Source organism: Oryx dammah, unplaced genomic scaffold, assembly GCF_014754425.2.
Source record: "Oryx dammah isolate SB20612 unplaced genomic scaffold, SCBI_Odam_1.1 HiC_scaffold_22, whole genome shotgun sequence".
In the NCBI taxonomy this organism is placed as follows: Eukaryota; Metazoa; Chordata; class Mammalia; order Artiodactyla; family Bovidae; genus Oryx; species Oryx dammah.
This window is the reverse complement of record NW_024070206.1, coordinates 13,328,083-13,351,969: the sequence shown is the minus strand read 5'-3', so window position 1 is coordinate 13,351,969 and position 23,887 is coordinate 13,328,083. Positions and strand designations below refer to the sequence as shown.

Genomic DNA, 23,887 nt, shown 5'->3' with positions numbered 1-23,887 from the left:
TGCCTGCCGGGTGCCCTGGGCAAGAGCACAGCGGCCCAGAGGAGGTGAGAGGCCGAGACGGAGGTGCTCACGAGCCTTGGCTTCCTGCTGCCCGGCTTGCCCAGTCCTCAGAGGGCTCCTGCCTCTTCCTCGGGCCCCCAAGTCTCCGTGCACCTCTGAAGGTCAGGCCCGGTGTCTTTGCTCCACTAGCAAATGTCTGACTGCCATGGGGTTCAAAGCGATTGGAGGCAATGTCCAATTATGCTCAAGTGGAGGTTTGGCCTAGGGAGGCAGGTGGATGGTCCCATTGCTCAGCTGGGGAGATGGGTGGAGCCTCACTCGGGCCAGGGCCCAGCCTGGACAGCTTCACGGGGCCTCTGTTCAGGGCCCTCCCCTGGGGCGGGGGCAGGAGTGGGGACCCAGGCCCAAGCCCTGCCTGAAGGGCCCACCCTGAGACCCCTGCCTGGGGAGACATTTGGGGCTGGGACACAACCAAGACTCCTGTCTCCCAGGAGCAGACTTGGGGCTCCCCAGACCACTGGCAGGAGGAGAAGGGGACGCAGAGGAAAGGTGGTTGGATGGCATCACCGACTCAATGGACATGAGTTTGAGTGAACTCCGTGAGTTGGTGATGGACAGGGAGGCCTGGTGTGCTGCAGTCCATGGGGTCGCAAGGAGTTGGACACAACTGAGGGGCTGAAGTGAACTGAGACCTCTGCTCAGAACCCTTCAGGGACTCCAGCTACTGCGTCTCTACCCTGGTACTCAGCACTCCTCACAAGCTGACTCCATGTGCCCCTCGGACCACACTGCACTTCCAGAAAGTCACCTTCTCAGGGCCTCTGCTTGATCAGCTCCCAGCACCGCCAGCATCACCCTGTCCACGGTCAGTGGCATCTTCCTCCTCGTCTCCTTCCGTGGGAAGCTTGGCCAGCTTTCAAACCACTGCTCCCATTCCTGCTTCCTGCTGATGTCCCCAGCCTCGTGTCTGGCTCGTAGGGACCGCAGTGAGCATTTCCCGAATGAACAGATGAGTGGGTGGTCAGAGAACCAGGGCCTGCCCAGCGGGACCTCGCCTTAGCCGGTGGCTCTGTCCTCTGAACCCTTGGAGGGAAATGGAAAGTGTCTGGGCTTTTCTCTGAGAGGACTTGGGCCCCAGAAGCCAGGCAGGGCTGAGTCTCCTTCACCCTGTGTCCCTGGAGGCCCCAGCACACCTCCAGGCACCCATGGGGAGCTCCAGACCCACATTCTGGTGAACGGGCCTGATAGTGGGGTGAGGTGGTCAAGCCAATGGTGTTCTTTTAAAACTAATACACAGTCTCCTGACTTCCCTCATGGTCCAGTGGCTAAGATGCCTCCCTCCCCTCGCAGGAGGCCTGGGTTTGATCCCTGGTGGGGGAACTAGACCCCACACGCCTCAACCAAAGATCTCACATGCCACAATGATGATCGAGGGTCCCGTGTGCTGCAGTGAAGACCCAGCTTAGCCAAATACATAAATAAATAAAAATAAAATCTATTTTTTCAAATAAATAACACATGCAGTCTCTCCCCCGCTTCACCCCAAGCCCTCCAGTCACTTAGGGTATTAGGTATGCTCTTCTGTGCTTGGCGTCTGTGTTTTGTTTTGCATTTTGTTTTTCCCCACTGTTCCCTGCTTGTAATAATAACAGATAAGAATTACTGGGTGACTCCTCTGGACTGTTGTGAGCGCACGGCATGTATTAACTCTTTTGAGTCCTATATAAGCCAGTAGTTCTCCGTTGGGGGTTGGTTTTGCCCCCAGGGGACATTTGGCGATGACTGGAGACCTTTTTGGTTGTCATGGCAGCGGCGTGGGGGGCAAAAGGGGCAGCGGATGCCACTGGGATCCAGTGAATAGTGGGGTTATGGCACACACGGGACAGCCCCTCACAGCGCAGAGTCATCCTGCCCCAAATAGCGGCAGGGGCGAGGGTGAGAAGCCTTGCTCTAGACCTTAGGGTCTAAGACGTTGTCTATGATTATCATCTTATCGTCTCCCTGAGAGAGCGGAGGCTCAGAGAATTTAAGTAACTTTGCCAAGGTCACGGAGCTAGCCAGCAGGTTGTTTTAACCCAGACAGTCGGGGGGCTCACTCTGGGGCATCTCCTGTCAGCCCAGTGGCCAGGAATCCCTTCCTTGTGGAGAGCCCTGTGTGCTCCGCTGGCATCACCTGTCCATCAGAGGGAGAAAGAGGCCCGTCAGGGCCCGGCTGAGAGACCCAGGGTGATTAGCCACAGTTCACGCCCCCTGAGAAGCCGGGACATCCTGTGTCCGGCCTGCTGCGGCCCACGCCGACCTCACTTCTCTGAACTGGGGGTCACAGCCCCGTACGTGAGGCCTGGCCGGCTTACGTGCAGATCTGTGTGGAGGGCAGAAAGGCGCTGGGAGCAGGGCCCACGCCTCCTCCTGCCCCCCCCCCCCCCCCCCGGCTCCAGGCCCAAGGCCCCGCCCACACTTGGGCCTCACTCAGCCCTCTGTGGTCGACCTCCGACACGAGGGTGTCAGTGTGGACGTTCCAGCCCAGACTTAAGACGGGGATGACTGCAGAAGAGCCGTGAGGCCAGGGCTGCCAGGCCACCTCCAGGCGCCGCAGGGCCTGGCTACAGAGGAAGCGGCCTTCGGAATGAGGAACCTGCCAGGCCCTCGCAGACAGCAGGGCAGGAGAACGAGGCCCTGTGTCGTGGGGGAGGGAGAGGAGGCAGGCCCCTGCTTGGCCGGGCCTCCAGCTACTCCCCCACTTGTGAGACAGCTGGCTGGGGTGAGGGGCCCGGCTGCAGCCACTCAGGGGAAGGAGCCAGCTGGTGCAGTGAGAAATCTCCCCGCTTGCTGGCCCATTGCTTCTGGGGCGGGGGCAACGGTGCGGAAGGAGGGAACCTTCCTTCCCACCTCACCTGAAGGGCAGGGCTTTCACGATCCAAGCATTCCCAAGAGATCCTGCCGCCCATCCTGTGCCTGCTAGAGAGGCATGGTGAGGGAAGGAGGGGAAGATGCCCCAAGGAGACACAGGACGAAACCAAAGACAGATCCTCTAGCGGATGTGAAAACTAGGGGAAGCCTCAAGACGGATGATGAAAACCCGCAGAGGAGGAAGCCCCGTCGGGGGTGGGGTGGGAGTGAGCTGCTTCCTGAGAAACTCCTGAGAGGCCTCCACTGCGCCCTCCCTCTGGCCGCTCCCAGGCCTCCCAAGGATGCCCATTTCCCGAGAGCAGTACCCTTGGCCTCCCCGAGGTCTTGCTCTGGCCTCACAGTTGCCCGGACTGAGCAGGTCTGCTCCCACTGTCCACGGTCACGTCCCCTAGCTCCTTCCAGACACATCAACTCTTCTCAGAATTCCATAGCTCCCCTCCTGCCTCTGCAGGAGCCGTCTGTTGACATACTTAGAGAAAAGGGAAGATACAGGAAAGCAATAATAAGGGTCCATTATTATACTTTAATATCTCGTTCATCCTCATAATATGCTCATTGCTACATCCCCAGCATCTCTCACGGTGCTGAGCACAATAAGCATTTGTTTGAAAATCAATGAGCCATCCAGAAGGGAAATGAAGAAAACAATTCCATTTACAAAAGCATCAAAAAGAGTGAAATACTTAGAAGTAAATTTAACCAAAGAAGTACAACAACTTATACTCTGAAAATTACAAAACTGTAAAAGAAATGAAAGAAGATCTAGATAATTGGAAAAATGTTTATGGATCAGGAGACTCCACAATGTTGAGATGGCACCTACTTCGCAAAGTGATCTACACAGATGCAGTGCGGTTCCAGCTTACATCTTTGTAGAAACTGGAAAGCTGATTCTAAAATTCCGATGGAATTGCAAGAGACACAGAACAGCCAAGATAATCCTGAAAAAGAAGAACAAAAGAGCAGGACTCACATTTCCTGATTTATAAACTTACTACAAGATAGTGTGATACTGGCACAAGGATAAATAAATAAATCAATGGAACAGAATTGAGAATCCATGAATAAATTCAGACTTCTACAGTCAGCCGATTTTCAACAAGGTTGTCGAGGCTATCCAATGGGAGGAAAACAATTTTTTCAACTGGATTTCCACAGGGCAAAGAGTAAAGCTGGATCCTTACTTCATACCATATATAAAAACTAACGGAAAATAAGTCACAGACCTAATATAAGAGTCAAAACTATGAAACTCTTAGGAGAAACTAGGGGTGAGCCTTCATGACCTTGGATCTGGCAAAGGATTCTTATGTATGACACCAGAGGTATGAGTAACAAAAGAAGAAATAGATACGTTGGACTTCAGGAGAATAAAAAACCTTTTGTGCCTTAAAGGACACCACCAAGAAAGTGAAAAGACAACTGACAGCATCAGAGAAAACATTTGCAAAACATATAACTGATAAGAGACTCGCATCCGGAATATATAAACAATCCTCACAACTCCACAATAAAAGCACAAATAATCTGATTTCAAAATAGCAAAGGAAATGAATAGACATTCCTCCAAGACACACAAATGGCTAATAAGCACATGAAAAGATATTTGACATCATTAGTCGTCAGAGAAATGTAGATCAAAACCACAATGAGATACCACTTCATACCCACTAGGATGTCTAGACTCACAAGGTCTAATAATAGCAAAAATTGGCAAGAATGTGGAGAAATCAGAACCCTTCGTACACTGCTGGTGGGAATGTTAAATGGTGCAGCCACTTTGTAAATTAGTCTGACAACTCTTCAAAATACTAAACATAGAGTTACTATATGTCCCGGCAATTCCACTACTATGTGTATACACAGGCATAGCTTGTGTTATTACACTCTGCCGCACTGGGCTTCACAGATACTGTATTTTGTATAAGTCAAAGTTTTTGGCAACCCTGCATCGAGCAAGTCTATCAGCACTGGTTTTTCCATTCTTTGCTCATTTTGTCTTCCCTGCGTCACATTTTAGTAATTCTCAAAATATTTCGAACTTTTTCAATATTTTTGTATTTGTTATGGTAATCTGTGATCAATGTGATCAGAGATTACAACTCACTGAAGGCTCAGGTGATGGTTAGCCTTTTTTCGGCAATAAAGTGTTTTTTTAATTAAGGTATGCACTTTGTTTTTAGACATGATGCTATTAAACAATTAATAGACACATCATAACATAAAATATTTTTAATAACAATTGTGATTTTTGTTTGTTTCTGCCCTGGGTCTTCATTGCTGTGAGTGGGCATTCTCTAGTTGCAACAAGCAGAGGCTTCTCATTGGGGTGGGTACTCTTGTTGCAGAGAATAGGCTCCAGGCAAGTGGGTTTCAGTAGCTGTGGCTCGTAGGCTGGAGAGGGTGGGCTCAGAAGTTGTGGTACCGGGGCTTAGTTGCTCCGCAGTTTGTGAGATCTTCCTGGACAAAGGATCGAACTTCTGTTCCCTGCATTGGCAGGTGGATTCTTATCTACTGCGTCACCAGAGAAGTCAAAACATAAGTTTTGTATGTGCTGGGAAACCAAAAAATTGTGTGATTTGCATTATTTCGATATTCATTTTAATGATCTGGAACTGAGCCCTCAACATCTTCAAGATAAGTCTATACCCAAGAGTAATGAATATATACGGTCACACAGAAATGTCTACATGCACGTTTATAGCAGCATTATTCACAAGCAGGAAAAGGTGTGGTATATGACCTATATATATATTTCAATAAAACTATTTAAAATTTTTTTAAGAAAATGGAAACTAAATATAGACCATGGATTAGAAAATTGGTCAATATTAAAGATTTCAGACTTTGATAACTGAAAAAAAAATTGATGGACAACTCTGTAAAGTAGGCACTATCATTATTCCCATTTCACAGATTCAGACGATGAGGCCTGGAGACATCAAGTTACTTGTCAAGGATGTCATAGCAGTTTAACAGCCACAGCCTTGACCTCCTCCTTGTCTCTCCTGGCACCCTGGTCTTTTCCTTTACAGCACTTGTCACAAGTTCTAAAGTTATATTTTTTGTTCTACAACACAGTAATCTCCTCGAGGGCAGAGAGAGGTTTCTCTCGATCATCACTTCTCCATCTATTTAAACAAACACTTACGGAGCCTATTTACCTAATCCATAAGTCAGTGAAAATATTTACTACAGGTCTTGGCTCTTTGTGGGTGTTCAATAGATATTTGTAGTTTGAATGGAAGAAATGGATGGATGGATGAATAGATCGATGGACAGACAGGTGGGTGGATGATTGGATGGGTAGATGGGTATGTGTGTGAGTAAATGGATGGATGGATGAATAGATGAATAGATGGATGGATGGATAGATGGATGGATGGATGAATGGATGGATGGATGGATGGAGTGGTGGATGAATGTCTAGATGGGTGGACAGGAAAGGAGCTGACTGGTCCTGCTTAGGACCACTAGTACTTGGCTTCATCCTCCTCACCTAGCAATCCTTCTCCTCCTACCCACCCCCCATCTTCAGACCCATCACATCCAGAGACCGACACCCACCGTACAGCCTCTTCTCTCTTCCTCCATCAAGGTTATGCAAAATTTCCCCATTTCTCATGGCCTTGTCAGGCTCTACTTCCTCCAGGAAGTCTTCCTAGCCTGACCCTTTCCTACACTCTGTCTAATGTACAATATTTGATGGACTGGTCATCCTTGATCATTCCCTGATGTCCCTGTCCTGAGATGCAGAGCTGGGACTCAGGAAGGGTAAAGGTCTTGGCTTATTCCTCCTCTGCTGTCCCAGGGCCTGGTCAATGACAGGCCCTGGGTGAAGCCTCCTCATTGGCCATACAGGTACGAGTCAGCGTCTCCCTTGGCAGAGAAGGAGGATCCAGACGCTGGAGGAAAAAGGGCCCTCAGCATAATCAGCTCCAGAGGGACAGCCAGGCCCAACCCTGGGGGTGAGGGGGACCCAAAGCCTGACCCCTGGGCCAGGCTGGGGCTGGGCTTGCTGGGGGACACAAGCGGGCTGGCCACAGCAGGGGCCAGGCGTGGGCGCCTCCCCGCCCAAGCCCGAGCCAACCAGCCCCCAGGCAGGCTGGAGGCCTTGTTTGCCTTGGCCCTGGGCCAGGGCCGCCCCGCCAGTGAGTAATGCGTGAGGACCGCCTGGCTCCAGTTCAAGGGAAACGGGGCTGGAGACGGGGCCTCCTCAGCCTTCGCAAGGCTAGGTTCTGGGGGCGGCTTCCCAGAAAGTGCCTGCAGAGGCTGCCTCGGGGCGCTGCTGAGGCTGCCACTCACCCCTTCCTCCTCCCCCTCCGCCTCCATAAAGACCCACTGGGAGGCTGGGCTGGAGTTCCCAGGAAAAGATCCTTGAGCGTCACCACAGACCCCCTACAACACACCCACACCCCTAACGGAGCCAGCCTGTCCCTGGTGCTGTCAACTCACACTTCTTGAGTGCCTACTATGTGTATGGCAGGGGGTTGCTATCAGGGAGCTCACAGGAGTTCACAGGGTGAGGCAGGGGGTGAGGTGGGGATGATGAGGTCCCAGAGGCTCCGGGTGCTGGTTCTGGAAGCCCCAGTCCTAGAGGGGACCTCTCAGTTATCTGTCCCTGTCCCAGGCTTCCCGGTGAGGACACGGACACTGAGGCTCAGAGAACAGGAGCAACTGACCCAAGCCACACGGGGCGTTACCTGCAGCCAGATAAGAACCCAGGCCTCCTGACCGGGGGAGGCCAGCCCGCGGCTGCTCTGAAGGGTGGCGCAGGCTCTAAAGCTGCGTGGGTCTCATGATGAAGGGACACTGCCTACGACATTTCTATTTAGAGCCCGAGTCCTCCTGGGGTGTCCCTAAGGGCTTCTGTAACCTTACCACCCTGCCCATGCTGAGTGGCCTCTGCTTGCCTGAGGATCTGAGTGACCACCCAGGTCGGGAGCATGCCAGGGCCCTCATCACTATCAGGAAGGACAGAGATTCCCGGGTCTCCTGTCCCAGTGGGATGGCTTGGGAGCCAACCATGTCCTATGCCCTTCCTGGCCTCTGTCTGCAGTCAGTCTCTGTAGCTGCAACCTACAAAAGACTGTTCTAGCTGTGTGTGCTCATGCTCAGTCGAGTCCGACTCTTTGAGACCCCGTGGACTGTCGCCCACCCACCAGGCTCCTCTGTACATGGAATTTGCCAGGCACAAATACTGGAGTGGGTTGCCATTTCCTACTCCAGGGGATCTTCCCATTCCAGGGATCGAACCCGCTGTCTCTTGCGGCTCCTGAATTGGCAGGCGAATTCTTTACCACTGCACCACCTGGGAAGCCAGTCTAGCTGAGTTAAACACGAAAGGGAAGTTCTGACAGGACCCTGGGTAGGTCATAGAATCAACGGTAGGCTGGAGAACTCCACTGTGGGGAAGGCTGCCAAACCCACACCCCAGAGCAGCTTCTTGAGAACCCAAGGGCCCCCTGGAACCCTAGATGACTCTCTTCTCCCCACTGACGTCTGCACTGGACTCCAAACACTGGACCATGCTATTGGCCCCACGGAGGCGGCTGTTCCCCAGAAACAGGATGTAGCCACTGCCCATCCCTAGAGTCGTTCCCCACCCCCCATCCTGACGCCAAGACCAGAGCAGGGGCATCTGATTGGCCGATCCCAGGTCACATGCCTATACTTGGCCGCTAGGGAAGCTGAGGAAGCAAGTGTCTTGCTCTTTAATCGCTCGACAGCCTCAGGGGAAGAGCATTTCCCAAGCCAGGTAAAGAGCCCAGGGGATCTATGGGCAAACCAATAACAGATGTCCTCTGGCTCGCCTTCCCCCATCTCCTCCAAGTCACTGCTCATCCCACTCCCTGCCCAGACTGTCAAAAGCGCACGCAGCACAGAGGGGTGTTGCTGAAGGACTTAGAGCCCAGTGTGTAATTGTATTGTGTAGGGAAAATTCTCAGCAGAGGGCATGGCGCACAGTCGGTGTGGAGCACAGCCGGGTTCTCCCCAGGGAGCGTGCAGATGCAGGAACTGAGGGAAGGTGACCTGGGACTCAGCTAGTTGGTGTCAGGATCTGGCCCAAGGCAGACAAGAACAGGGGTTACAAAAAAGCATCATATAAACTGCTGCAGAATCTGCTTCATGCCAACAGGACAGACTGGGAGGCTTCTTGGAGGAGCAGATAGATACTTGAGCCAGACATTGAAAGAAGAGAGTTCATCAGCTAAAGAAAGGGGGAAAGGCATTCAGACCAAGAGTCTGTGTAACAGCTTAGAGATGTGAAAGTGCATGGCTTTTACACATAAAACCACTCAGATCTGGGTTTACAGAGTGCCCTCTGCCATACCCAGGAGGATCAGTCAGCAGGGAGACAAGTGTGGGTGCAGGGACAATGGCTCAGAGGCCAGGAGTGCCTAAGCTGAGGGAGTGGCAGAGAAAGGAAAACTAATTCAGATCCAGAAATGCCCAGGGAATTCCCTTGAGGTCCAGTAGATAGGATTCTGCACTTTCACTGATGAGGGGTGGGTTCGATCTCTGGTCAGGGAACGAAGATCCCGAAAGACGTATGGTATGGCCAAAAACAAACAAACAAAACCCAGAAACTAGCAGTCCAGGGCAAGAGAAAACCAGATGGAGAGGAACAGAGGGGAAAGGGAGGGAGGTGACTCTGCTTTCTGGCAGGTGGATCTGAGGACTAAACGCCACCTTCAGGGCCCCTTTGTAGGATGCACTTGAGACAACAGAGAGAAGGCTGAGGTTGTCAGGGAGCCCTTCCCTGTCCTCCAGCAGCATAGTCCTCAGGCAGGAGGAGAAGGAGAAGAAGAGGAAAGGAAGTGGGGAGGAAGGGGGGAGGAAGGGAAGGAAGGAAAGAAAGAAAGCATGGTACAGTTTTCAAAGATAACTGGCACCCAAATGAGGGACTCAATCAAGGGAGGTGCCCTTATGGGATCTGGGGAACAAGAGACTCAAGCCAACAGAGAGCTGGACGGGGGATTCGGGGTGACTGCCATGCATCCGTCAGGTCCATAAGGCAACCTGTCCAGACAGAGCAGAAGGATGGAGACTTGAGGGGGAAAGACATCGTGCTGGCAAATTGTCTGATATGTTTGACCCTGAGGAAAAGTCTAGAAGGGCTGGAGGAACACTGAGAAGTGCCTGAAGGGCGTGGAAAGCAACGGCAAAACCCACAGTGAACTCTAAACCAATGAAAAGAATCTAGGCAAAGCTTAACTCCAAGCACACCAGAGGTGTGTAAGGAAAGAAATGCAACCCTAGGACCCTCCATCCATCACAGTGAACAAGACGGGCATAGCTCCAATAGTGTTAGTGTTGACTACTGATGAAGAGACAAGTAGTGTGAAGATTCAAGACAGTGATCTCGACCTAGAAAGTTAACAAATAATATTTGAAATTAATGCATCAAGAAATATCATAATATTATTTAGAAATGTGGTGATAAAATCATAGTGGTAATGTAATTTACCCCTGAAAAGTAACACTGAAGATGCTGGAAAGGGCTTTAACATTTTTCTTAACATACTTTTGTAGCTTTTGAATATTTGATAGTGAACATAAATTATTTTTACATTTTAAATGAATAAAATACTTTTATATACTAAAATAAAAAAGAGATATGGTGACAAATACCAAAAGAAACAGCTGGAAGAGTTGAAAGAGCTATTTCTGGGAAACTCAGGGGAAGAAAGAAAGGACAAGGGATTGCTATATTTCACTGTAAAACTTTCAATTATCTTTGACTTTAAAAATTTTGTGCATAAACTTGAAAAAAGTTTTTAATTCCTTAAAAAATAAGTGGCTACAAAGAATAACAAACCAAAGAAAAAACAGGCCAAAGATACAAATAAGAAATTCACAAAAGAAATGCAAACTATATAGAAAAAAACTGATACACATACCACCTCACCCTCTAATGATAAAAAAAAAAACATTAGAAGTAGCTGTGCTACTTGAACATGATCTCATTAGATTATCAAGTGTGTGAAGGAGGGTACAGTTTACAAAACAATATAGTGTTATTTTATAACAATTTAACTTTTCTTTGAGTACCTACTTCTATGGTGGTCACATGTGAATGTATTCTTTAAAAAGTCCTGTGCTCGGATGTCAACAGGTTCAACGTAATCGTGGAACCAAAGATAATTTTTAAAGTTCTTTTTCCTTTTTGTTAATTTAGTCTAAATTTTAGTGAACCTAACTTGCCAAGTTTTGCTGAACAGCAAAACAAATGAAATTTTATTTACACATTTGCCTATTTGGAGCACCTTAACATATGACGTAGAACAATGAACATTGGTTTGAATAAGCAGGCAACTGATTACTATCCTGCTGAGACAGTGCAGAGAATGTACCACACCAATTTGTATACTTCAGGGTCCAGTTGAGTCTGGCACCTAGCAGGCCCCCAAATGAACAACTAGAGAATCAAAATTAAGCAGAGGTGGGTGGAATATTGTACTCAGGGGCCTAACTGCACATATGTGAGCCTCTCACATGTACATGGGGTACATATAACTCTACACTGGAAGGATTAAAATGGTGACTTTTCTGGTGGTCCAGGGGTTAGGACGCCATGCTTCCACTGCAGAGGGCATGAATTTGACCCCTGGTTGGGGAACTAAAACTTCACATACCACGTGGCATGGGAAAAAAAAAAAAAAAGGATTGAATGGAGAGATGTATATAAAGCACTTACACAGCACCTGGCACTTTTTAAGTGCTCAAGAAGCATTAGCTACTATTTGTAATGATAACAGTAGTAGAAGTAGTTACCTTGTTGTGATGATACCTTGGACCCCAGAAATTCCAGCACTCAGGACGCTGCCAAGCCACAAGCCTCTTTGTCAGGCCCCAAAACAGTCACGAGGACAGTAACCCCTTTTCCTCCTCCCATAGCTCTCCCTCCTCCACTTCCTCCTCCCCCTGCTACCCACTGACCATCGGAGCAAGCCTGGGGGGCGGTGCAGCCTGAGTGCTCTCCCAAGGCTGGCCACCGGGTCCCACCAGGGCTTCCAGGACCTGAAGGTCGACTTTTCCTCTCTCTGCCCCACAGGACCAATGGCAACACACCATCCCTGCTGTGTGCGCTCCGAAGGTTCTGGAAGAGAGAAAGAAAGGGGCAAACCTAGGGGAAACAGGACTGATTTCGGGGGAAGGGATTGAATGTCATTGAGCCTCTCTTTGGAAAATAGACTCTAACTGAAGTATGACACATACAGAAAAGTACACAAATCTTCAGTGTAAGTATACAGCTCAATGAATTCTGACAAATGGAACATCCCATGTAAGTAGCCAGTAGATTAAGATTAAGAAACAGTACTTTAGCCCCCAGAAGTTCCTCTCGTGCCCCTTCCTGACATCTAAAACCATAGACTCATTTGGCCTGACATTGAACTTTATACAAATGGAATCATACCGTATGGGTTTTGTGTGTCTGGCTTCTTTAGCTGAGCACCACACCTGTGAGATTTGCTCTTGTGTGCAGTTATAGTTCTTTCCTTTCCACTGCTATATGACATCCACTGTATAAATAAACCGCATTTTTAAAAATTCACTCTGAAAATAAATAAATAAATAATAAAAATTCACTCTGTTTTTGATGGACTTTTGAATTGCAGCTATTTGAATAGTGCTGCTGGGAATATTCTTGCCCAGGCCTTTTGCTAAATGTATGTATGCATTTCTGATGCGGGTATGATTAGTTTTAGTAGACAGTGGCAAGCAGTTTTCCAAAAATGGTTAAACCAATTGTTTGTTATCCCCACCATCCTCAAAAGAGAGTTCCAGTTGCTCCATACCTTCACTCCGGTTCAGCGTCAAGTGGTATTCACCTTTTAAATGAATACTAGCATCCTCTAAGTTCAGCTCCAATACTAGTCAAGCAAGAAATATCTGATGCATCATTAAGTGACAGAAGCAGTTTGCAGGCCAATATGCAAAACTTGACTCCATTCATGAAAATTGTCTATGTGCATATGTAGAAGCAGAGGCCAGCTTCAGAAGGAGATGAATCAAAGCCTCCTGTAATAGTCATCATTTCTGGGGAGTGGCATTGAAAGCCATAATTTTAAATGATAAGACTGAGTATCATTTTTACTTTTGATTTTTCATTTTTCAGTATTTTTAAAATTTAGGGAAAAAAGTCTGTTTTAGAAAATAAAATTCTCCATCCTCCATGCTCCATGGCCAGAGCACACCGTTCCATTACCTAAGGCTGGCAGCCTGACTCTGGTTTTCTTGTTATTCCCGGCATTCTCTCCTGCTCTGGAATTACCCTGAGCAAGGCCTCCGGGACAAGTCTCCTGGGCACTGTAATTTCCCAGGCTTCAGTGTGTCATTAGAAGATCTGGTGCTGATGACATGGGGCCTTGACGCAGCAAAGATTCCAGACCCTGATGGAATGGGACAGCCTGACTACGTAGCAAGTCTCCTGGGAGAGATACCCCTGGAGTCTCCAGTTGCAGAACCTTGGCCTCAGGATGTATCTTAACCTCAAGGAAAGAAACCAGAAAAACTGCTCTTTCAAAGTTGCAGCCTCCCATGGGGGCTCAGGACTCAGAACAAGAACCGTGGAGTTAAGCAGACAGGGATTCCTGCCCTGTTCCTCCCTGGTTCTCCATTTCCTCACCTGTAAAATGGGCTAATGACAACCCTTACCTTAGAGACAACACCAAGTGCTCTGCTCAGAGTGCCTGGTACAAAAACTCTATATACAGGCTGCTGTTATTATTATGCTTGTGGTGGCAGCTGTTACCATTACTCAAAGAGGCAGAGTTTTTATTTATTTATTTATGACTGCACTGGGTCTTTGTTGCTGCTCGTGGGCTTTCTCTAGTTGTGGTCCTTGGGCTTCTCATTACGGTGGCTTTTCTTGTTGCAGAGCACGGGCTCCAGGGCATGAGGGCTTCAGTAGTTGGGGTGCCTGGGCTTAGTTGCCCCGTGGCATGTGGAATCTTCCCAGACTGGAGACAGAACGGTTTCATTGCCTGCCTGCACTGGCAGGCAGATTCTTAACCATTGGACCACCAGGGAAGTCCCCAAGAGGCAAAAGTTTTGCATATACCTTTTGGGGAAAAACTATAAGAATGTACTCTTTCTTTTCACAAATATTATGAAGCAAGTACAGTACAAACCTACTTTTCTTGGGGGAAAACTGAATTCATCTGAAACTTGACTGTATTTCATTTGGAAAGTTGACTAATCATTCCACACTGATTCATCCAAGGAACATTTGTGAAGTGCCTACTATGTCCAGGGCACTGTACTGGACACTGGGGATGTGGCAGGACAGAGCTTACAGTCTGCTAAGGGAGTCAGACAATAACCAGACTAACAGATAGATAACAAAATGTTAAATATGTAAATGAAAAGTGAAATTGAAAGCATTAGTCACTCAGTCATGTCCGATTCTTTCCCCGTGGACTGGAGCTTGCCAGGCTCCTCTGTCCATGGGATTCTCCAGGCAAGAGTACTGGAGTGGGTAGTCATTTCCTTCTCCAGGGGATCTTCCTGACCCAGGGATCAAACCCGTATCTCCTGCATTGCAGGCAGATCTTTTACCATCTGGGCTACCAAGGAAGCCCCAGACATGTAATTCATATGGCACAAGTAATGCAGACCAGGGCTGAGGAACTGTGTGCTGGGAATGCTCTCTGACACATTCAACTGAGCTCTGGAAATTTCTCTCTCCTAGGCTGAGTGAGGGAGCTCAGGAGGCTCTGGCCTTGGCAGGATCTACACTGACAGTGGCCTGAGCTAGAACAGTTTCTTGCTCCTGTGGAGATGAGTGGTTTGAGGAGGAGGGTGGGGAGGGGCTTCCAGTGGGTTTTAGGAGGTTAAGTGTGGGCAAGGGGGAATTTCCATGCAGCTTTGGAGAGCCTGGGGAGACTGCCCTTGGAGGGCAACCAGCAACTCCTCCAGGGACACGAGTGGGGAAAGCCCCTCAGTTCACATCAATCATAGCAATTACTAAGCACCTACTATGAGCCCAGAGCTGGGCTTGGGGTGATAAAAGATGTGATTCAAGTAAGAATATAAGCTGCTGCCTGACCTCAAGGAACTCCAGTGCTGTTAGAGATACAGGACAAATCTCCATGAAAAGAGGAAAGCAAGACAGATTGGGTGTAGTGTCTGCATGGGTGGAATGGGCCATGGGTTCTTTTGGATGGCAAGCCACTCAATCTCAGTCAGTGACACAAAAAAGTACCTTCACACAGCCTGCTGCAGGCACAGTGGCTTCCAGGGCAGTGATTCAGGGATCCAGTGACTTCATCTCATGCCTCCCTCTTCCGGGTGACACAGGGAGAGAGAGAGAGAGACGCTGGATCACCACTCACTAGTTCTTCAGGGCTTTAGCCCAGAGGGGGCACAAGGTACCTCCCCTTGAGGCCCATTGGCCAGAACTAGTCACATGGCCGTAGACAAACTGCAAGGGAGGCTGGGAAATGGGGGCCTCAGAGGTACAGAGAAAATGTCTGAGAATGAAATGTCTCTGCCACAGCCACTTATTGATACCGGGACCCCGAAGGCTGATGGAGTGGAAGGAGTTTTAAAGGGTTGTTGCACAGAGCAAGCAAGTGCCATGCTCGGGGGGTGAGGAAAAGCCCTGGGAGAGATTTCAGGATAACTGCAGGTGTGTTTTTGCTATCTCTTGGCTGGGTGTCTCAAGTCCAACCTCTGTTCCCTCTTCCAGAAGGTCCTATCTGGACTCTCTTAAGAGAATGTGTGTGAAAGGAATCTCTGCACTGTTGAGAACAAATATAATATCCCTGTCTACAGATCAGCCATATTTGTTCTTAGGTTCAGTGCAGCCCTAAGAGACACAGTCTGTTTCTACCTCCAGGGCCTTTGTGTCCCACCTGTAAATCCAGGGCATAAATTCCATCTTATCCTTCTCCACTGAAGTGCCCACATGGGCCTGGACCCATGCTAAAAGCAACAGTGGGAACAAAGACACATTCTCCCCGTGTCTTGTCATTTCACTGACGTATTCACGTCGTTTGCGTTGTTCTACATAACACACTCGGGCTTGTCTTAGGATAAGACAATCACATTCTTTCTCCCCCAAAGCTCCTTAAAAAGGCAGCTCCTACTGAAAATAATATTTTTAAAAGGATGTGTATATGTGTATAACTTAACATATGTGTATATGTGAATAACTGCTGCACTTTGCTGTATGGCAGAAATGAACACAATATTATAAATCAACTATGTGTGTGTGTGTGTGAAAGTCGCTCGCTCAGTCATGTCCAACTCTTTGCAATACTTCAACTTAATTTTTTCTTTTTTTTTTTAAAGGCAGCTCCAGACAAGTGCCCCAGGTTTATTTATCAACTTCGTCTGGCTGGCCTGGGGCGGGCATGCGTGTCTATTGGATGACCTCGGAGCTTGGGACTGAGATTCTTCCACTCTCAAACCCTGAGGAAGTCTCCTCACACAGTCTCCCTAGAAAGAACCCCGCAGCTCTTATCTCTGTGGCTCCAAAGGGCGCTAAATAAACCCCACAGTGAGTCCAATCTGGCACCCAGGACATGCACCCTCTCCCACCCCTCATCCCTAGCCGTGAATTGTTCCTGAATCAAAGCGCTTGTGCTGGTCTGAACTCACGAGGGCCTCCTCCAGCGGCTACTTCACATTCACTGGATTAATTGCAGCTGGGGGGGGGGAGGGGAGGGAATCCATTTTTAGAAAATCATTACTTTCAGAAAGAGAGAGGGGCGCGCTTCTGGTTGAGAAAACTGCTGAGTTGGCAACTCAAGCCTGCTGCTCCAGCGCCAGGAAACCCAGGGCCATGCGGGGTGCTCAGCTCGATGGGCGCTGCCTGGGGCCCATGCCCCCTTCTCCGGAGCCTGGGGCACCCCAGGGCCCCTCCCCGGGCTCCCGCCGGCCCTCACTGCCTGCTCTGACCTGGACTTGGCAGTTCGCTGGGACCCTGAGGAGCAGGGAATGGCCTCAGTATTATCACCCCTGCTGCCTTTTCTCAGCCCTCTGGTTGCACAGCCCCTGCCTGTAGCTCCTTAGGGAAAAAGAAGGTTGGGGACTCCTAACTGCCACTGCTTTGAATTGAGCATCCAGTAGATTAAATGATATGAAATTGCCATTTGGGGAGGTCTAAACCGTCAGATAGTAGCAACCCCACCTGGTTCAGCCTAACCACCCAATGGCTGGCTCTTCAATTGTATTTCCTTACTAATTCCCCCCCCCTCCCCTGGCCCCACGAGGCAGGTATAATGCCCATTTGATGTTTCAGAAACGGGTTCAGAGAGGTTAGTGACTTACCCAAGTGAGCACCCCCGCCGCAGTCTCTCTGACTCCAACACCCAGGACCCTGAGTCACATCCCATGAGTCAGACCCCACACCCACCTGCCCCGGCACTCGTGCGGTCACTGTCTAGAGCCGTGCTTCCAGGGCAGCTGCTCTGACAACACGCAAGCGGACAGAAAGATCCTCTGGAGACTGAGGGTGGGGGCCTCACCATCAGGAAGTCTGCTTGCTGTGGGCCTGGGTGCAGTTCCATCCTTCCCTGCCCCCAGACTATATATGTGGGTGTCCTGGGCAAGTCACTCACCTGTGGGAGGGCCGCCTCTTCCAGAGCTTGGCCAAGGTCGGCTTCTGCGTTGCCACAGTGGGGCCCCAGCAGGGCATGCACTGGGAAGACCCTTGGTGAACACTGATCTGCACCTGTCCAGAACTCAGGTGCTCAGCAATCAGATCAGCCTGGTCCTTTCAACTGGACCTTGTTTTAGAAAAAAAATATCAGCCCTATTCCATCACTCTTGACCCAAGCCTGCCCATGGAGATGAGATAGCACAGAAGTGATGAAAGCTGACACCATCACTTACCACCTGGGGGACCTGGGCAGCTCTCTAACCTCCATTTCTTCATGTCGAACAGGGCCTCACGATAATGTAGCTACTTTTAAGATGGTTGTAAGAATTATACGGGACGATACTAATGTAAAATGCCTGGGACACTACTTACTGCATAATCAGAACACAATCAGTGCTGGGTATTATTATTTCCATTCCAAGCTAAGCCCACAATTCTGCCTCTCCCTCCCTTGTTGGGACAAGCCCTGTCTGAACACCATACCAGAAATTTTTAGGACATTGGATCCTAAGAGGGGCCCCAGCTGAGATCCCAGAGTGACAAAAATTTACTGTTCAGTAGGGAAGAGAAGCTCCTATACCACTAATGTCTCTTTAGAGCAGAAATTTTTAAGGGAGAGGTTCCCTGAAGGAGGTCTAGTCTGAGCTGCATCTTGAAGGATAAGAAGTCAATTGAAGAAGGAGCTGGAAAGCTCTTGCTTAGAAACACGCAAGTAAGGTGTGAACTGCAAGTCACCCTGCATGCAGGTACCAAGACTGAGGGTGTGTGTGTTGAGGGGTTAAAGCATGAGATTGGTGGGGGCAGACGCTGAAGGGGAACCTGGAGCAGAGGAAGGAAGGCCAAGGGGGCTCTAGACAGCCCTGAACTAAATCGTGCTAGTGGGGACAGAGCAAGGCAACATACGTGAGAAAGGTTTGCATTTCTAACCATGGACGGACTGAGGCAGGGAGGACAGGATCTGGTTTGTTTCTTCATGATGGGAGTGGGCAGCTGAGGCCTCGCAGCTTGGGGGAGATGAAGGTACCTGAGTGGTGTTGCCCCCTCAGGACAGGATGTGGCCTGAGAAGAGAGCAGAGGGCAGAACCTGTGATGCACCCCAAATCTGACTGGTGAGCTGAGAAAGGAAGGAGAATCAGGCGGCAGGAAAACGTCCCTTCTAGGGAGCGTCTGGTCTGGTCCTCCCCTCCACGAATCTGAACTCCATCTGGGCTGGAGGTCCTAGCTCCTTGCTCAACAAATTCTGCCCGTGTTGCTGACCACCCTCAGGTGCAGGCGTCTTGTCCTCCAGCACCATTGAGGCCACGTGCCCCCTACACGTCCTGGCACACGGCAGGTGCCCAGGGGCTGGCTCTGGTGACGGCCGCTCAGTGCTGCATACTAGAAATATGGGGTCTCCCCTAAGTACTCCTCTTTCCCTGACTCAGAGTCAGCAGTCCCATGGGAGTCCACTTGCCAGCAGCCCAGTTCCAGCCTGATGAGCTGAGAGTCAAGTCCAGGTGACAGAAGAGGGCGTGAAGGTGATGCCACAGTTCTTTCCTCTGGACCCAGAAGCCCTGCCCATGCAGCTTGCCTGGCCCGCGGCAAGGGGCCCACCTCCGCCTGCTTTGAGGCACCGCAAATAACATCTCTACAGAGTATAGACTAAAAAGTAGGGCCAGAATTGGGCCCTGCCCTCCACCCCAAGCACTTCCTCACCAGATGACCTTGGGCAAGTCTTTTAACCTCTCAGAGCCTTCAGTTTTGCAGGGGGTCTAGTGAGGATTAAATAATTCTCTTAAATGCTTAACATCATGGCTGGCAACCAGCTAAGCATTCAATAAATGGTAGCTATTATTATTATTAAAGAGCTTCCTGGCATGCTGATGCAAGTTAAGAGCAAACAAAAATGCCTTTGACAGCTCCCTAATGTAACACCTTCCACCCCACCCCTCCTCCACCACTACCACCCGGGAGTTAATTAGAGCCCTCCTTGGGTGTTTTCCAGACATGGGATTTTACACTTATTCCAGGTTGCAGAACGAGAATAAACCGAGGCAGGTTTCAGTTCAACTGATAAAGAGCTGCCTCGAGTGGTGGTGAGTTCCCCATCACCTCATGGAACAAGCTGGCCCAAATGATCATTTGGCTTCCATGGTGGCTCAGATGGTGAAGAATCTGCCTGCAATGCAGGAGACCTGGGTTCGATCCTTGGGTCGGAAAGATCCCCTGGAAAAGGGACTGGCTACCCACTCCAGTATTCTTGCCTGGAGAATCTCATGGACAGAGGAGCCTGGTGGGCTACAGTCCATGAGGTTGCAAAGAATCTGACATGTCTGAGCTACTAGGCACACACACACACACACACACACACACACACACACACTTCTTGCTACAGTTGTAGAATTCCCTTGAATTAAAGTAGTGGTGCCAGGAGGCTGTAATGCTTTGCGTCATTTGGCAAAATGAAAACTTGGCCATCCTATTTTGGCCCTCCAAAAACTTTTTTTCTGAAACTGTATCAGTTTGCAATATCCAAAATCTTAAGGTTCAAGACTCTGATAGACACGAAAACAGCCTCGTTTGACACCTGATTTGGACAATTTCTTGTGCGAGAGGCCTAAAATGTGGCTCAGATCAAGCAGTGGAAATCCCACGGGCAGTCCCAAAGGGGCAGTTTACCAGCAGATGCCACTACAGCTAAGCTGGTCTGGGCCGAGTGATTAGAGATCTGGAAGAGTGTTTGCAGAGGCAGAGTGGGACTGGACTCCTTCCAGCCAACTCCAGCTCCCCAAGTGCCCAGCACAGGACTTGGCAGACCTTGGAGAGACCTCCACCCACCAACACTCAGCCCCCCGTCTCATCTCAACCCCAGGGCTTCAGCCCTCAGGGAATCTGTCCTGGAACCCAGGGTGGCAGTGACCTTCCTCTGGGAAAGTTGCACTAGTCTCAGGATTTAATGTAAATCGAGGCGTTAACAAGAAGGAAGCAAGGGGCCCAAGTGCTTGGGGCTTTACCTCTCTCAGGGCAACCTCCTCCCCGTCATTTGAGATGACATCCCCTTTTCTCAACTCTTCAGGCTTTAAAAAATCAGCTGCCATTGCAACTGAGGGCTCCCCAAGGTGGACCCGTTACAAATTGAGGACACCTGCCTAAGGATCTGAGAAAGACCAAGCGGTTTTGGATGTCTCTCCCTTCTCTGCTTCCCCCGACCAAGGTTCCTCCCCCACCAAGCTCTGGGAGACTCCCAAGAGTCCTGGATTCTGATGGCTGCATCCCACCCTCCCGTCAGAAGAAAAAGGAGCTGGAGGACAACATGGAATCAAGTATACATTTTAAAAATTGTTTAATGGAACATAAACTCCTTTAGAAAAACATTCAGCCAGGTGATAACACCCATAGAAAAAAACACCAATCTTGTGTTTATCTTTTTTTAATTTGGCATTTGTTATTTGCATTTATATTAAAGCAAAGTGCATCTTTTCTTTATTTTGTTTATACACATTGCACAATACATAAATAATGATGCTTATAAAACGTCTTTATATTTACAAGTAATAATATATTTATATATAACATAAAATACATTTTTTCTTTAATAAATCTCAGGTTTTTTTTTTTTTTCAGGAGTCCTTTCTCTCTCAAAGCACTACAATGCTAAATTTCCAATGAGAATGCTTCTCTTGTTCATTTAAACCTTTGTAGTTAGAAAAATAGCTTATGTTAAAGTCTAAACATGCTCATTGAGCTAAGAGCAGTGTCAACGTATCATACGAGTGTATGAGTTGTAGAAGAAATGACAGGGTTAGGTGTCAGCTCAGGATGGTACCTTGGGTTAAGATGGACCGACTCCTTCTTGGTGGGAAGGGGTAGGGGGTGGGGGGTGGAGGGCTGCTCCCCTCGCTGGTCTAACAGCAGAGCTCAACACACAGGCTGTGGAGGGGAGGAAAGTGCTGAGCTGGCTTTGTGAGTCCAGGAAAAACCTGATGTAACCAGGGCAGGGGAGAGGCGGAGGGGCCCGAGAGGGCGCTGGGTGAGCAATACTGTGACGGGGCTGCCCCGGCAACCCTTGGGAAGCCCATCCCAGAGACGTCCAGACAGACAGCTATGACGATGGCAGCGGGGTGGCCAGAGGGGAGTGAGGCAGCACGGGGAAACGGGTTCTGGTCCGGCCTCTGGAGGGGCGGCTTCGGAGAAGCCTTCGGACAAGCCAATGTCCGAGAAGGGGCGAGGCAGGGTGGGGGCTTCCCCAGGCTCTGGGGACAGAGCCTTCTGCTGGGACACCCGCTGCCCCACTGAGCCTGTCCAAAGGGCAAAGGAGACACAAACCTCTCAGCAGACAACACGCGTAGGAAACAGCACACCACTTTCCCTCGTCTACATACGTGCACGCATGGACGCACTGACGCACGCACGCACGCACACACACACACCCCCCCCCCCCGACAAGGGCAGTGATGGCCCCAAGGGTGGGGCCTGCTCCCCATTTACATGGTGCTCGGTGGGACTGATTTTTTTGCTTCCCCTTTTTCGTATCGCAGTGTTCTGCCAACCATACCACTCTCTGCCCCTCCAAACCCCAAGAATTCTTTTCATAAGCTATTTCTCAAAGAACAAAACAGAACATAAACAAGGACGATGAGAAGGAGGGTGGGCAGTTGAGGGGGGAAATAATGACCAAAGAGTTTGCATGAAAAGCAAGCACTCAGGAGGGAAATATTAGCAGCAAAGTAGTTTGGACTGGGCCCGCTCCGCCCCCACTCTGCCCTCTCCCCGCGTGGCTACCGGCTGTTGAAGATGACCTCCAGCCAGCACGGGCAGCTGCTGATGAACTGGCGAGTGTAGCACTGGCCCCAGCCCTTCACGAAGCTGATCTGCACGGTGAAGCCAGTCCACGGCTGCTGCATGAACTCGTGGTCGTTGGGCCGCTGCAGGCTGTACGCCTTCTCGTAGTCAAAAGCCTTGATGGAGAAACCGGGGAACACTTTGTGTACCAACAGCGTCCTGGAGTCCGGGTTGTCCAGTGTGGCCGACTTGATGAAGATAGGGTAACTGCTGCGGTTGTACACCCACACGCCGTCCACTTCCCGCGTGAGCTGGATGCCACAGCCGATTTTGCTCCGTACTTTCTGCACCAGCTGACTCTTGTTGTCCGAATTGAGCTGTCCGAGGCAAAAGCCATTCCCCTGAGGTAGATCATAGAAGATGTCCAGGGAGGGCTCCTGGACACAGTAGAGCCTCCCCACTCTCGTCTTCTCCTCCCAGTATGCCACCACGCACCAGTGTGACCGATCCCCAGGCTCCAGAAGAAGTTGGGAATCTGGAAAACAGACAGAAAAAAGGCAGACATGATCAGTGGTGATGGAGACTGGCCTTCTCCTCTTCTTCCTGAAACCAGGACACACACATACATACACCCCCATAATTGGTCTGTGTCTCGGTGCAAGACAGGAGGAGGTATGAGGTGGCTGGCTGTGATGCAGGCTGGACAGTCCTCCTACGGGGAGTCTGGAAAGCTAGACCCCGTGATGGAAGAGCCTTGCCTCTATGTGTGGGGCGGCTCATTGGGGAGTCTCTTCCCTCCATTCCCCCCACCCCCCCGACTCTATCAAGAACATAGGACATGTGCCCACCTGGCCAAAGCCAAAGCCCCATCCTTGCAGAGCTCATAAGCCAAGACCTCTCAGTAAGTTGGCTGGCCCTGGTTTTAGGGCTAGAGAAGGTGTTATACATGGATGGTCCAGAATTTCAGTTCTTTTCAACGGGATGGAACCTTGAAGGCCAGAGGCTCCAGCCTCAAGTCATCCTCATGAGAAAACCTGGACTCAGAAAGCTTTTTTTCCCTCAGGCTCCAGGGACGAAAGAGCCAGACCTGGACCCCAGGAATACCTGCTAGAGTCTCTGAGCCTGTCACCTGGTTCTCAGATCAGTGCCTCGGTCATAAGGGATCACTGTCTGGAAAAACTTTAATGGAGGTGGTTTAGGGTGAAAAAAACAAAAAACAAAAAAACACTGGCTTCTTAATAGAAACACAACTTTCAGCATGTCCGTCAGCAGCAGATCTGTAAACAAAGGGCGAGTTCACGTCTCCACGCCAAATCACAGCATGCACCGTGGTGTCACAGCCCAGACAGAAGACAGCACGTCTACAGTGGGTTCGGCCACGCTTGCAGGCCCTTCTCGCCGGCATCCCCCTTCTCCCCCTCCCTCCCGAGAAGCAACTCAACCCTGCGCCCTGCCCCCTCCCATCCCCCTCCTCCCCTGGAGGCCCCACCCCTGCCTTTCTAGATGATGCTTCTACCCACAGGCAGCAGGGGAGACTGGGGTGATTCTGGCAAGGTGATTTTTCCTGAACAGGCTCTGGGGATGGGGGTGGGTGTCTTTAAA

The 23,887-nt window shown here is 49.9% G+C and overlaps 1 protein-coding gene across 3 annotated transcripts in view; it reads right to left on the bottom strand.

Moving 5' to 3' along the window:
• Window positions 1-486: 486 nt before the first annotated feature.
• Window positions 487-23,887, bottom strand: part of SMAD7 (SMAD family member 7) — a 49,150-nt gene continuing 25,749 nt past the window's right edge. For 2 of the 3 annotated variants that reach the window (XM_040264522.1, XM_040264521.1), the window contains exon 4: window positions 20,823-22,820. In XM_040264522.1, coding sequence (XP_040120456.1) covers window positions 22,282-22,820 — 539 coding nt within the window. In that variant the 3' untranslated portion in view covers window positions 20,823-22,281. Of the gene's footprint in view, window positions 499-16,968; window positions 16,971-20,822; window positions 22,821-23,887 lie in introns of those variants that run through there. The other variant, XR_005725181.1, reaches the window with a different exon arrangement.